Here is a 12,611-nt window from a genome sequence, read left to right as displayed (position 1 = left end):
CGCTACAGCGTAGATGGCGGGGGCAAGTGTATAACACCACGTACTCAGCTTATGCAAGAGGCGCGCTAATATGGATAAAAGCGGGGGTACCCTTTCAGGTAGATAGTCACACTGTGGATCCAGAGGGGAGATACGTAGCAATAGCAGGGAGACTGGGGGGAAGAGAGGTGAACGTTTGCTGCATTTACGTGCCTAATACGGACCAGCTCGCCTTTCTGACTGCGCTGTCGGGCTCCTTAGCCCGCTACCTATCGGGACCCATCCTATTAGGGGGCGACTTTAATTCGGTGGTCGATGTTAACCTGGATAGATCTCATCCTCCCCTTCTGGACTCCCCGACCCGTCGGGTGGCCAGGGGCAGGTTAGACTGGCAGACTAAGTGGGGACTGACGGATATCTGGCGGGCCCAACACCCGCATACCCGGGACTACTCCCATTTCTCCGGCATGCACGAGTTGCATGTGCGATTAGATGGCCTACTGGGGTCGGGAAAAGTGGCTTCCTCGGCTGTACGGTCTGAATAACTGACGAGGACTATCTCCGACCACAATCCGTTATTGATTGATCTCCGGTGGCTCCAGGGCACCCCCTGTGTGCCAACCTGGAAATTGCGACCGGAACTGCTAGAGGACCAGGTGTTCCGCAGTGACCTGGAGGACAAGATCGCGGGATACTTTGAGATGAACGAGGGCACGACTGCTGAAAGAGCCACGGAATGGGACGCCTTTAAGGTTGTGGTTAGAGGCTATTGTATAACGCAGAGAGTTGGAGTGCGTCGAGTAATCCTAGAAGATCTGGCTAGGGCTGATCGGGTCCTCCGCGAACTGGAAATTACCCGCCCTGGCCGCCCGGAGCTCCAACAACAGACCTTGGCGGCAAAGGAGGCAGTGGCTGTAGAGGTTGAGCGACTGCGTAGCTATGACCACAAAGCTTACCTGACTAGATCGTTGGCTGAGGGCGACAAATCGGGAACGCTGCTGGCTTGGCTTGCCAACCCAACGAGACGTACCTCCGGTGAGGTCTATACTCAGCCCGAGATCCTTAACTGCTTCTGGGGTTACTATAAGCGGCTGTATCGCAGTCGATTACCGCCGGATACTACTCCGACGGACGCCTTCCTGCGCGATCTGCCGATCCACACTCTGGAACCAGAACAGGCGAAGGACTTGGGACGCAATGTGGAGCTGGGAGAGATCAGAAGCGCCATAAAAAAAATGGCGCGAAATAAAACGCCGGGCCTTGATGGACTCCCAGTGGAGTTTTATTCCTCATACATGGAACTCCTGGCCCCCAAACTCCTGTGGGTTTACAAGGAGGCGAAGACCCTGGGACGCCTACCGGGCTCGATGCGAGAAGCCCTGGTGATACCTCTACTTAAACCCGATCGCGAGGGCGCAGAACCAGCGTCTTAAAGACCGCTCTCAATGATCACGGTCGACTATAAGATCTTGAGCAGCATATTGGCCGCACGGCTGCTGGAGCATATGGGCTCTCTAGTACATACCGACCAGGCGGGCCTCATCCCCAGGCGTAATACTACGATGAACATCCGACGCTTGTTTCGACTATTAGAGGGTGATCACACAGACGCTCCCGATCCCATGATCCTCTCGATAGACCTAGAGAAAGCCTTCGACAGCCTGGAGTGGATCTACCTCCACAGGGTCCTTGAGCGGTTTGGCCTGGGTGAGGGATTCCTGAGATGGACCACGGTATTATATGCCTCGGCGGTGGCTAGGGTGAAATCGGGCCTGCTGATTTCTCAACGATACCCCGTAGAACGAGGCACGAGACAAGGCTGCTCGCTATCCCCATTGCTATTCGCCCTTGCAGTAGAACCACTGGCTATATCGATCCGCACGGGGGCCCATTACAGGGGGCTGCGGTCTGCGTCGGGTCACCAGTACATTTCCCTATACGCTGACGACCTACTGCTTTTCCTTGAAGACGCTAGGACGGCCCTGGCCGGAGCTGATTCAGTGCTCACGGCTTTTGGTGAGGTGTCGGGACTCCGGGTAAACTGGGCTAAGACCTACCTGTTCCCGGTCCACGGCGATAGTCCCCAGCCGGACATTCACAGAGAGATCCGATGGGAGCCTGTTTGTTTTAAGTACCTAGGGGTGCATATTTACCATCGCCCTGCTGACGCACTCGAGGGCAACATCTCCAGAGGCATCCGGGCGCTTAAGGGTAGCATGACCTTTTGGTCCACCCTACCCCTCTCAGTGGCGGGACGAATAGCACTACTGAAGATGGTGGCACTGCTCGCCTGCTATACTACTTCCGGACACTTCCGATCTGGATCCCTAGATCTTGCTTCCAGGGCCTGGACTCTATGATAGTGGCGTTCCTGTGGGGCTCGGGCCGCCGCAGAGTGGCGCTCAGGACCTTAATGAGACCGAGGGCGGAGGGGGGGCTGGCGGCGCCCGACTTTGAGACGTACTATTTGGCTGCCCAGCTACAGACCTATACCCAGGAGGTAGTGCGAGAGTTTCGGGGCCCAGAGGAGACACGGAGCAGTGGCATACCCAGACATGTCTTATCATATATTGCGCTGCAACAGAGGCTCGATTTGAGGGACCTCACCCAGGAGGAACGCACCATACGCTCGTGCTGGAACCGAGTACATCGCAAACTGGGAAGGCCGCGACCCTATGCCCCGGAGATCCCGCTGGGAATGCTCACTGCATTGCCCCATGGCGGTGACTGGTCTCGACTGGGAGCTTGGGAGGAGTAGGGTGTACAGACCCTAGGTGACCTCTATGAGGACGGGACGCTACTGCCCTTCCAGGCGCTTCTGGACCGATACGACGTCCCTCGGGGCGATTTTTTGCTCCACGCGGCGGTCACAAGGGCACTCCAGGCACACTGGAAAACTGGTCCTGCAGAACCACAGCTGTCGGCGGCGTGCCAGTACGTCATGATGTCCGCAGGAACGGTTAAAGCAGTGTCATGCTTATATTCCAGGATGATCGATGAGAGACTGACCCCCTTGACGGTGCTTAAGACCCGCTGGGAAATTGACGTAGGGAAGGAAATCCCGGAGACCACGTGGGCCCAGCTGTTGTGTCGGACCTGGAAGGGCACACGTAGTGCCCGATTCCAACTGGTCCACTTCTATATCTTGCATAGAGCCTATTTGACCCCGGAGAAACTACAGAAATATTTCGCCCTGGAGACGGCAGCCTGCCCCAGATGCAGGACATCCGGAGCGGACCTTTTTCACATGCTATGGTCCTGTTCTGTGCTGACCTCCTACTGGTTGTTGGTGGGAGACACGTTATCCGAAGTAACTGGGAGATCGTTGCAGATAGATGCAGCTGTAGGGATTCTACATTGGTTTCCACATACCCCCAAAAATAAGATTTCTAGCAAATTTATCGATTCAGGGTTGCTCCTGGCCAAACGGGAAATCACCAGACACTGGAAGGCGCGAGTTGGTCCAACAGGCACTAAGTGGCGCAATGAACTTCTCAAGTGGGCAGGAAGTAAGAGCACGTTGAGATACCAACAGGCGAGGCGACGACGGGATGAGCGAGCTCTAGAGGCGACATAAGCTTGGGAGACATTGGTGCAGGCCCTGCGCGACCATAACACACATACTGACTCTGATAGTGCCGATGAGGAACAGCCTAGGTCCCAATAACATGCTATTGCAGAGGTATACCCAACAAGAAGGACTAAGTCTCTTATCACATACTATTTGACCGTACACTATATTGCCGATGATGAGAGGGGAGGAGGGAGGGGGAAAGAGGAAAGGGGAGCGCCATCCGCTTCCATCAAGCATCAGAGATCTGTACCATCAAGACTGACAATTCATTCCTCTGGGGGGGGGGGGTAAGACTGTTTGGGGAGGGGAGGGTATTTCATTTGGGTTGTTTGGAAAAGCAGAAGAGATTTATTCTTTTTCACCTGTTTTACACTGCCAGAACGAGGGGATATTTACTGAAAACTAGTGGCACATGCCGCCCGACCCCCGGGTTGTGGGCTGAATGGCCGTGTATAGATATTGTACCAATACTGTCGACATTGCTTTAGATCACCTGCCAGATGCCAATAATGTGATTCTATTTGCTTCCTGCAATAAAAACATATTTCCCCCAAAAAAAAAAAAAAAGAGAAATGGGGTTCTTTAACAATATCTCTACAATTGATGTAAAAAATGTTACGTGGATCTTTCTAAATAAATGTTTTTTATCGCTTCATCCAATTTTTTTCATTTCCATCACTTTTTCAATTCACTAAATCTTGGTGAATACACTTTTTTTCTATACTATCACTTACCATCTATGGTGAATAAATACCTTTTCTATTTTGTCTTCACTATTCCACCCATATCTCCTTTGGAATGTTATCAAATGTTGCTGTTTATTATAAAATGAGTGCTTGTACTAACAATTTGTTGTATGGCCCTGATGCAGGAACATATCGTGAAACACGGGTTGGCCTGAACAAATAAATATTAGGTTTTTCAAGAATAAACATCAGTTGAGATCAATTAAAAAGACTCAATCAATAAACTTTTTCTGTTTTCAGAATAAGAACCACTTGAGATTAAAACCCATAATTAAGTTTGCATTACTCCATGCATGAAAGACCTCAAAACCAGTGAGTTTTTGTATTACATACAGGACAGGAGGGTTTAATCCTGTTAATGTTCTTCTGAGGTCAAGGGTCTCACCCTTTGGAGAGCCTCTGTTGCCCTCCCCTTTCTACTTTGTAGCAAACATTATAACAGTCTTTAATTCAAACAATGATTGAAGTGGTCCTATTCTGCCCTATTTTTAAGCAAACTCCTTATGATTACGAATTTAGAGGGGTTGTACCACCATTTTGTTTGGATAAAGAAAGGCATCCAATGTTTCTTTTTGGATTGCCTTTGTGTGGTTAATAATTACCACCAACTCCCTTGTGCAACATGATCAATGCATTTCAAATTCCCCTTATTATGGGTTATGCTCAGGACCAAGACTGGTTTCTAAACTTTCTAAAAGTAGCATTTTTTTAAAATGGTAATTTAAAAATCAGACCACCATAAATTTGAATTTTTCATTACAATCTTGAAGACACCAAACAAGGGCTAGTCAACTTCTCCCATTTTGAAATTAAAGCGTATTGTAATAAGGTAGCTCCAATGCTATCCTATGGAAGAGGTAGATCTTGCAGTACGAGTTTTTCACTACCAAGACATGTAAAACTTAAAAAGTAGATATTAAACTTTTTAAATATATTGCACCTAACCCTCTGGGCTGTCCATGGCCTTCCCTAGGGGTGATTTATTTAATAAAAAGGAAAGTTTGGTCTAGGCCAAAGGTTTATTTGGCAGGTAGAAATGGCAGTTTAAAAGTGCACCCAAACACAGGCTGGAAGGCAGACCTTAGACATGTTAAAAGTGCTACTTAAGTGGGTGGCACAATCAGTGTTGCAGGCCCAATAGTAGCATTTAATGTACAGGCCCTGGGCACAGGTAGTACCACCTACTAGGGATTTACAAGTAATTTAAATATGGCTATCCTACAAGGTTTTAAGGAGGGAGCACAAGCCCTTCGGCACTGCTTAACAGTGGTAAAGTGTGCAGAGTCCTAAAAGCCAACAATAACCGGTTCAGGAAGGTGAAGGCATCAAGTATGAGATTACCCAACAGAAAGGACCAAATTAAATATAGATAATCCCATTTGAGACATTAAATTGCTCGTTTCACTTATTGTAATACTATATATACCTTTTGGATCCTGATGAATTCGCACCAACCTATACTCAGAGTAGCAAGATGGAAGATTTAAGGAAGTCATATTTGTTGTCAGAATGTGTGGCTCAATCTTTCAAACGAGATCATTAAAGATTAAACATCTGGAACTAAGCAAATTCTTAGAATTCTTGGCTTTTTTGTCTTGAGTTCTTTTTGACATTAGCATCCTTTACTTAGAAATGTGTCCGCCCATGTACCAAGTACAGAGCAATAAACATTCAGGGGCCAATTCACAAAAGCATTTTGGAGCAGGGAAAATAGTACTACAGGCATACTCTTTTACATACTTCTTCTCGCCTTTGTGAAATGGCCACAAAACGTACATCTCCCTTTTATTAAAGGTGCAACTAAGACAGTTACTTAAATTTGTAGTAAATATATAAATATATATATTTTCACTTTAGATGTTTCGGGGCCCATTTTCAAAGGCATGTAAGAGTACGTGAATAGTAATACTTTCCATACCCCAAAATGCCTTTGTGAGTAGACCCCACTCTAGTTGCCTCTTTGTGGTCGAAGGTCCAAGGTAATTTTATAATAAATATGTTATCCCTTGGAGACCGAGTGTCTTGCATTGACATAAGATATCCCTCTCTGAGAGAAATGTTGCCATAGGGGCAGATTTTAATTCTTCCGATAACATTCAGTCAATGTTTAATCTCAGAGTTTAAGCAACTCTTCAGCAGTGTGTCAACCCCATAACAGCTTAATGCTAAGTGCTCGGAGGATAGAGGGTGTGTGTTGAAGGGTCATCATAACATCCGTTCGACATTCTCATTTTTTCAAGTTTACAAAATAGGTTGTCAAAATAAAAACCAGAGGGAAATACGGATTTCATCCATGCATCCACCCAAAAGTAATACCGGTAAATAATACCAACCAATAAGAGCACTCAGATATCAATTTAATATATTAACCTAAAAAATATATTTTGATAGAAAATTAACCCATAACAAGTTTTCAAAATGTGAAAATTAATATGCAACTCTATTATTCTAAATCAACACAATGAATTCGAAATATCTGCAATATAAATTACACTTTTATTCGCAAAAAACGTACGCATTTAACTGATTTTTGTAAGAGCACATCAACGGTAAAAAAACATTTTGTTTCCCCACTTTCTCTGCTTCCCTCAGAGACCCAGATCTACAGCTGTCCCAGTGCGTTGTTGCTTCTGCAAAAGGGTAAACATAATCTAATGTCACTGGTTTGCTGTCATACTACGTTGGCCATTTACAATTCCAGCAAAGCTTGATTGTTTTTGTAAAAAATCTAACTCAGTCACAAACCGACAGGGAGAAAGGCCAAAAAGCTTGACGTGTGTCATGATAGAAGAGTCACAGAAATTGTTGAAGAGAATCTCACAGGGAAAATCCATCTTTCATCACCCAACACCAAGGTATCCTCTGGCTGACACTTTAGAAGCTTGCATGAGAATCAAGGCGAACCTCAAGAGATGTGTGAATGGTAACATTTAAAAACAATACAATTTTAGAACTTAGAATTCTGAACGCGACTTAATCAATAGAGTAAAAATGTATTAACTAAAATCAAGCAGCTCTGAAAAATTTAAAGTAAATATCAATAGTATAAAATATTCCAGAAGGAGACCCTTAGGGCACAGGCGAGGTAAACTGTAAGCGGTAATCCCCACTGCATTGTGACAGCAAAGGTTATGGTGGGGCCCTGTAAAATTGTGGAAAAGAGGCATGCAATGGTATAAGACTCTAGGTTAAAGGGTATTCAGCATGTCATTGAATGTCAGGGAATACACACTTATTCACACAAACAAAATTACGTTTACACAGTCTTTTTCTATCATTTAATTGCTCACTGATAAATTCGTCATATCACTCAATGGACACGTGCTTGCAGTCACCTAGCCATTTATACTACGCACCTCAACCATTCATTCATGCAACCATTCACCCACTTTCCAAACGAAATATCTTTAGCCAGTTTACTATTAACTCACAACCTAACTCTCTCACTAAGAGCATACTAGCCTCTTACAAATCTCTTAGTCATAAATGCGCAAGACGTGGGAATTTGTTGCAATGCTACCAGGTAGCTTGTGAAGCACAATAATCGGGAAGGTGGAGACAATGGTACTGTTTATTATCAGTGATATCACCTCTGAAGTTATTGGTGACTTATTAGTCATTGTGTGTAACAGCATGGTCTATATAGTCAGTAGTCAAGGCTCTTCAATTGACCTAACTGGTGCATGGGTTTTGAAAAAGGGAATGGTTAACTTAAATCCACGGTCCTTTTTCACATTGTATCAAAAATGTTTGAAAGAGCTACAGGTCAAGCAGAAATGTTGAGGCCAGTCAACGTGATGGTAGTCAAGGCAGTAACATATTGACATTTCCCCACATACCTGCTCCCCAGATATCTACACACTGGCTCTTCAGTGTGGGGCAGGTCCCCATGTAGCAGTATCCCTCGCCATTATTACAAGGGTAGCCATTCACTCTGTAGCGGTCACTTGGGCACTGGGCATTTTGGCCATCACACAAATCAGGCAGGTCACAGTCGTCTTTGCCTGGTCTGCACAAAATCCCAGCACTTTTAATCTGTGGAAAGAAAATAACAGTAAATCTGCTGCACATTATTGCATTCCAAATTGTGTACGACCCCCTTAGTGTTAGTTCCCCAATTGCTTTTTAAATTCAGTCTAATGCCTTCTGTTGGCGGATTTACTTTGTTTCTTCCTCAAAGAGCACCATTTTCTATTGCTTTGGTATTTGTTTGTCCTGGAACTCGGTCATGAAAGATGGCAAGGGGCAGTGTTGCCTCAATACATGTGTATTGCTTATTCCCAGGGCAAAACCAAAGGGGATGATTGACGGAGTGTTGAACATTGCAAGCACTCACCCCCAGTAAACTGATCTGGGTTTAATCCATCATTATTCTTTAGCTCACTCCGCCACCCCAGTTCAGACATGGCCATATGCAAATTAGCCTGACCCTTTGCCTCATGGGAACAGTCCAGCCCGAACTGCCAAGCCATGTCTTCCCTGGACCGGAAACAAGCATCCTGGGACCGGTTTCGGGTTCATAACCCTCATCAGCCAGGCTATCTTGGATCCAGTGGCAAAGTGAGCAAGGGACCCTTATTCCTTATTACCATTCACATCTGCAACTGTTCACTTTTTTTCATTTACTGTTAAAATAGAATTATAAGTAGTGGACAAAATTAAGGCATCAAACTCTATGAAAACAATATATAAAATGCAAGTGCAGTATTCCTAATAAAAGATTCAAATTATACAAACACGAAAGAAGGGAAGAAAACGAAATATAATGGTTTAAACAACTAATTATTTTAATATATACACACACACACACACAACAGCTAGGAGGTGTTATCTGGCCATATAACTTGGTGACAACCTACTATAAGGTTGAATGCCTGCAGCAGAGATCCTCCCCTTTATTACTTTGTAGATTATGAAGTTACTTTTATTACCAGTCGACAGGTCTATGACCACTTTGTAAAACGTGGTTTAACCGGAGATAAAATTAAGGGGGAAATTGGTTGAGCCTTTTATGGCAAGTCAAGGTCTATAGATATGTTGTAGAAGCACAGACGTATTGATTCGAAGAGGGAAGTTGGCACAGGTTCCTATCTACACAGGATATCCCACTGGATTACTATTGTCATTAGTAACTTTAGTTTATGAAATTCTACGTCATTTCCTATTCTTTGGCTGAAAACCAAGAAAAGGCTGTGTCTTTGGGTCACTGACTCAAAATATACTTTCATGACTATGTGCAATGCAGTCTAAAAGGTATATATACCCGGGAGTGCAAGACAGTCAGAAATATTCCTCAAATAATGTTTGGACTTCATTTATATCTCTAAATGGTATGGAGTATGCAGATGTTTACGACTATAATGTACTACGTTACTCTAGCTCCTTCGAATTGATGATGCTCAAAGAAGAAATGATCTATCAGGGGTTTCGTATTGTACTAGCTACATTACAGCAGTTTCATACCAGTTTGGACAAACTTCTCCTTTTCGAGTACAGTATGATAGATTTGGAAATGTTTAATATTGACAAATTACAGAACCACGTCAGACAGAACATATGATAGGATAGGATTCAGTGGGCACATCTGTGTTGGGTTAAAAGTTAAAGTTTGGATCTAGTGGTAGTTTCTGGACAAAGTGACCTAGGGTATAAAAATAAAGGGCAACCCGTTTAAGACTGATGATTTGTTGGGGATGTAAAAGATAGTTCCTGTACTTTCCAAGTATTTGGACGGAAAGGGTATCGAACTACAGGAGGGCATCCTGAATTCAACCAGCCAGTGGTTTAGTATTGAACACGTCTTAGATCAGGCACTTCTATGTTATTTTCAAAGTATTTGTTAGTTGTTTCCATGAGTTGCAATATCAGGGTGGTATAAAGTTTCACATGCAGGTTGAAAAATTATTTTTGAACTTCTTGTCTTAAAATTCCCCCCAACAATATCCCAAAAGAGGGGATGCTATTGAACTTCTTAACCCTTTGACTCTAGGGGTGACACTCTGCTTCGTGTCACAATATACATGATCACAATATGTCCTTCAGAAAGATTGCCATTCACATCCCTAATCAGTCCTGCATCACAAGTTCCCTCTTTAAACTCTCCCAAGCCCTTTTTTGACTAAGGGCTTATATCATCATACATTGCAAACTGTTTTTTCTATTTCCATCAAATATTTCAAGAGGTGTGTTGTTTCTTCAAAAAAGACAGCAAGGAATTCTAGTATGTATGTGTGTTACATATATATTTTAATGTCGTCCATACCCCGCCACCACTAAACAATGAAAGCTGGCGCAGCCTGAACTTGGTGTAATGGTAAGAAAGTTATTCAAGAAAAGCCATTGTTATGAAAGACATTAAAAAAATTGAACATATACATATATTATTATAATGAAGTTATATTTTGGGTAATTCTATTTTTATGTTACTTTTTACATAGACCTGCTAATCATCAGTGGGGCACAGTTTGAAAGCATGCACAGATAGTATAAAGTCAGCAGCCCATGACAAGGGATGGATGGCACATCAATAAATACTGGACAGGCACTTTTACAACGCCTTTTTCCAAAGCACCACATTTCTCCTTCCTAATATTCTCACCTTGCAATTCTCGCAGCATTCCCCATCGGCACACATGGCCTCGGGCTTAAGTTTGCATGTCGTAGCGTCACAGCAGGGGTTCTGGCATTCCTATTACGTAAAAAATAAAATAACACTTGTAAGATGTCCAAATATTGTATAGAAGCGGTCTGCACAAGTCTGAGAGAATAACAACCTCCCTGATAGAGGAGTACATTTTTGAAGACCTTGAGTCATGACACAGTCTCTTGACCTTTTCAGAAATGAGTAAAACTAAAATAATCCATCAAAAAGTTGTGCACATGCTGTACAGAGAAACATTAAAATCACATAGAAATCCTATGGAGACATTCTCCCACTGGTATTACACGCGGGCACCAGTTGAATGTAAAAAAGTATGATCTTATCACAACAACTTGTATTGTGAAAAGTGTTAGCTATTGTGGGAAATGTAATCAATCTTATGTAGCCGGATCCAGTATTCCCAATAATCGTGATGGTGCAGCCCAGATTACTGGATAATGCAGGGATGTGAGGTGATGAAGACTCCTATAACCTTGGCCTTGCATGGGGACCTTCAACCCTTCTTAAGCCCAAGATCAATGAATATCCGAGATATGACACACTTGAGAGTCCCTTATTACATTCTGCAGGGATTGGGGGCACAATTGTGCGGTTTGCCACGGTCATGATGGGCGCAGCCCACATACAAACTTGGGCTGCCACTCTCAAACTGCGGCCCAGACCCGTTTTCATGATATTTATTTGTTACTTATACTGCCTGGGTAGGATGGGAAACCACGTGGTAAAGCATATGGAACAAGCACACATTTCCCCACCCACTTCAGCCCTCTTGTTTGCGTTTGAATACATATTGGTTATTGAACAGGCTTCTTTTAGGGAATGGGCATTGACATATTTTACAGGTGTTTTATCTCAATTCATTTATCCTTTGGTTTTGTTGTAACACAAGAAAAGATACGGGAAGGTTTGGCTTCTTAATGTTATTTGCTGCACCCAAGACTAACTATGAATGATTTCACATAACATGTTTTGGATGTGTGTCTGTGTGGGGGGGCAGGTATGGCTATTCTCCTGGATGTTCACTCAGGTTGCCCACTTTTGAAGTTTGTGAGTCAGACGCTGGCTGGTGGTCATCACGAAGGCTCTCCCTGAAGTAAAGTGAACATTGCAAGTATTTTCGGACCCATTTTTGCCAGAAAGAGCTCGAGCAGTTCCCTAGTTTAGTTGCTCCGAAGAACACTGACTTATGCAACTGGCATTGTCTTGATGTGTACCTTTTACTTACAAAATCAAACTAATAAATGCAGGGAAGGCATTTTACTCAACTGGGTACTGCTTTGGGCACGGGTGTCGGGCTGAGAAAAAGCAATGCAATCTGTCAATTTTAGGTATGGGAGCAACTGATTGATGCCATCATACAACAGTGCCTGCAGCAGATTGGTACACTGGTTTGGAGATGCAAAAGGAGGACAGAGATATGAACTGGAGCAGGAAAACAGATCAGGCAATATTGATTAGGCAGGTCAGAAGAAGAAAATGAAACCCACTTGCAGCTGGCATGGAAGGGAACAGAGGAAATTGACACAGGCCAGAATACGGAATAGGAAAAGGGTCCATGAAAACCAATGATCATTAATGGCCTGTGCTGAAGTATACAAAAAAGCAATGGGTTGAACGCTTGACATAATCCCAGCCACGGGTGACTATTTGT

The 12,611-nt window shown here is 44.0% G+C and overlaps 1 protein-coding gene across 2 annotated transcripts in view; it reads right to left on the bottom strand.

Moving 5' to 3' along the window:
* LOC144791816 (zinc metalloproteinase-disintegrin-like VLAIP-B) overlaps positions 1-12,611 on the bottom strand; it is a 263,161-nt gene that overhangs the window by 90,448 nt on the left and 160,102 nt on the right. For both annotated transcript variants that reach the window (XM_078666597.1, XM_078666598.1), the window contains exons 13-14: positions 10,898-10,987; positions 8,139-8,334 (exon numbers count right to left, since the gene is read on the bottom strand). In XM_078666597.1, the coding sequence (XP_078522723.1) occupies positions 8,139-8,334; positions 10,898-10,987 (286 nt within the window). The remainder of the gene's footprint in view (positions 1-8,138; positions 8,335-10,897; positions 10,988-12,611) is intronic.

Source organism: Lissotriton helveticus, chromosome 11 (genome assembly GCF_964261635.1).
Source record: "Lissotriton helveticus chromosome 11, aLisHel1.1, whole genome shotgun sequence".
Lineage (NCBI taxonomy): Eukaryota > Metazoa > Chordata > Amphibia > Caudata > Salamandridae > Lissotriton > Lissotriton helveticus.
The sequence above is the reverse complement of the archived record's forward strand: the minus strand, read 5'-3'. Positions and strand labels throughout refer to the sequence as shown.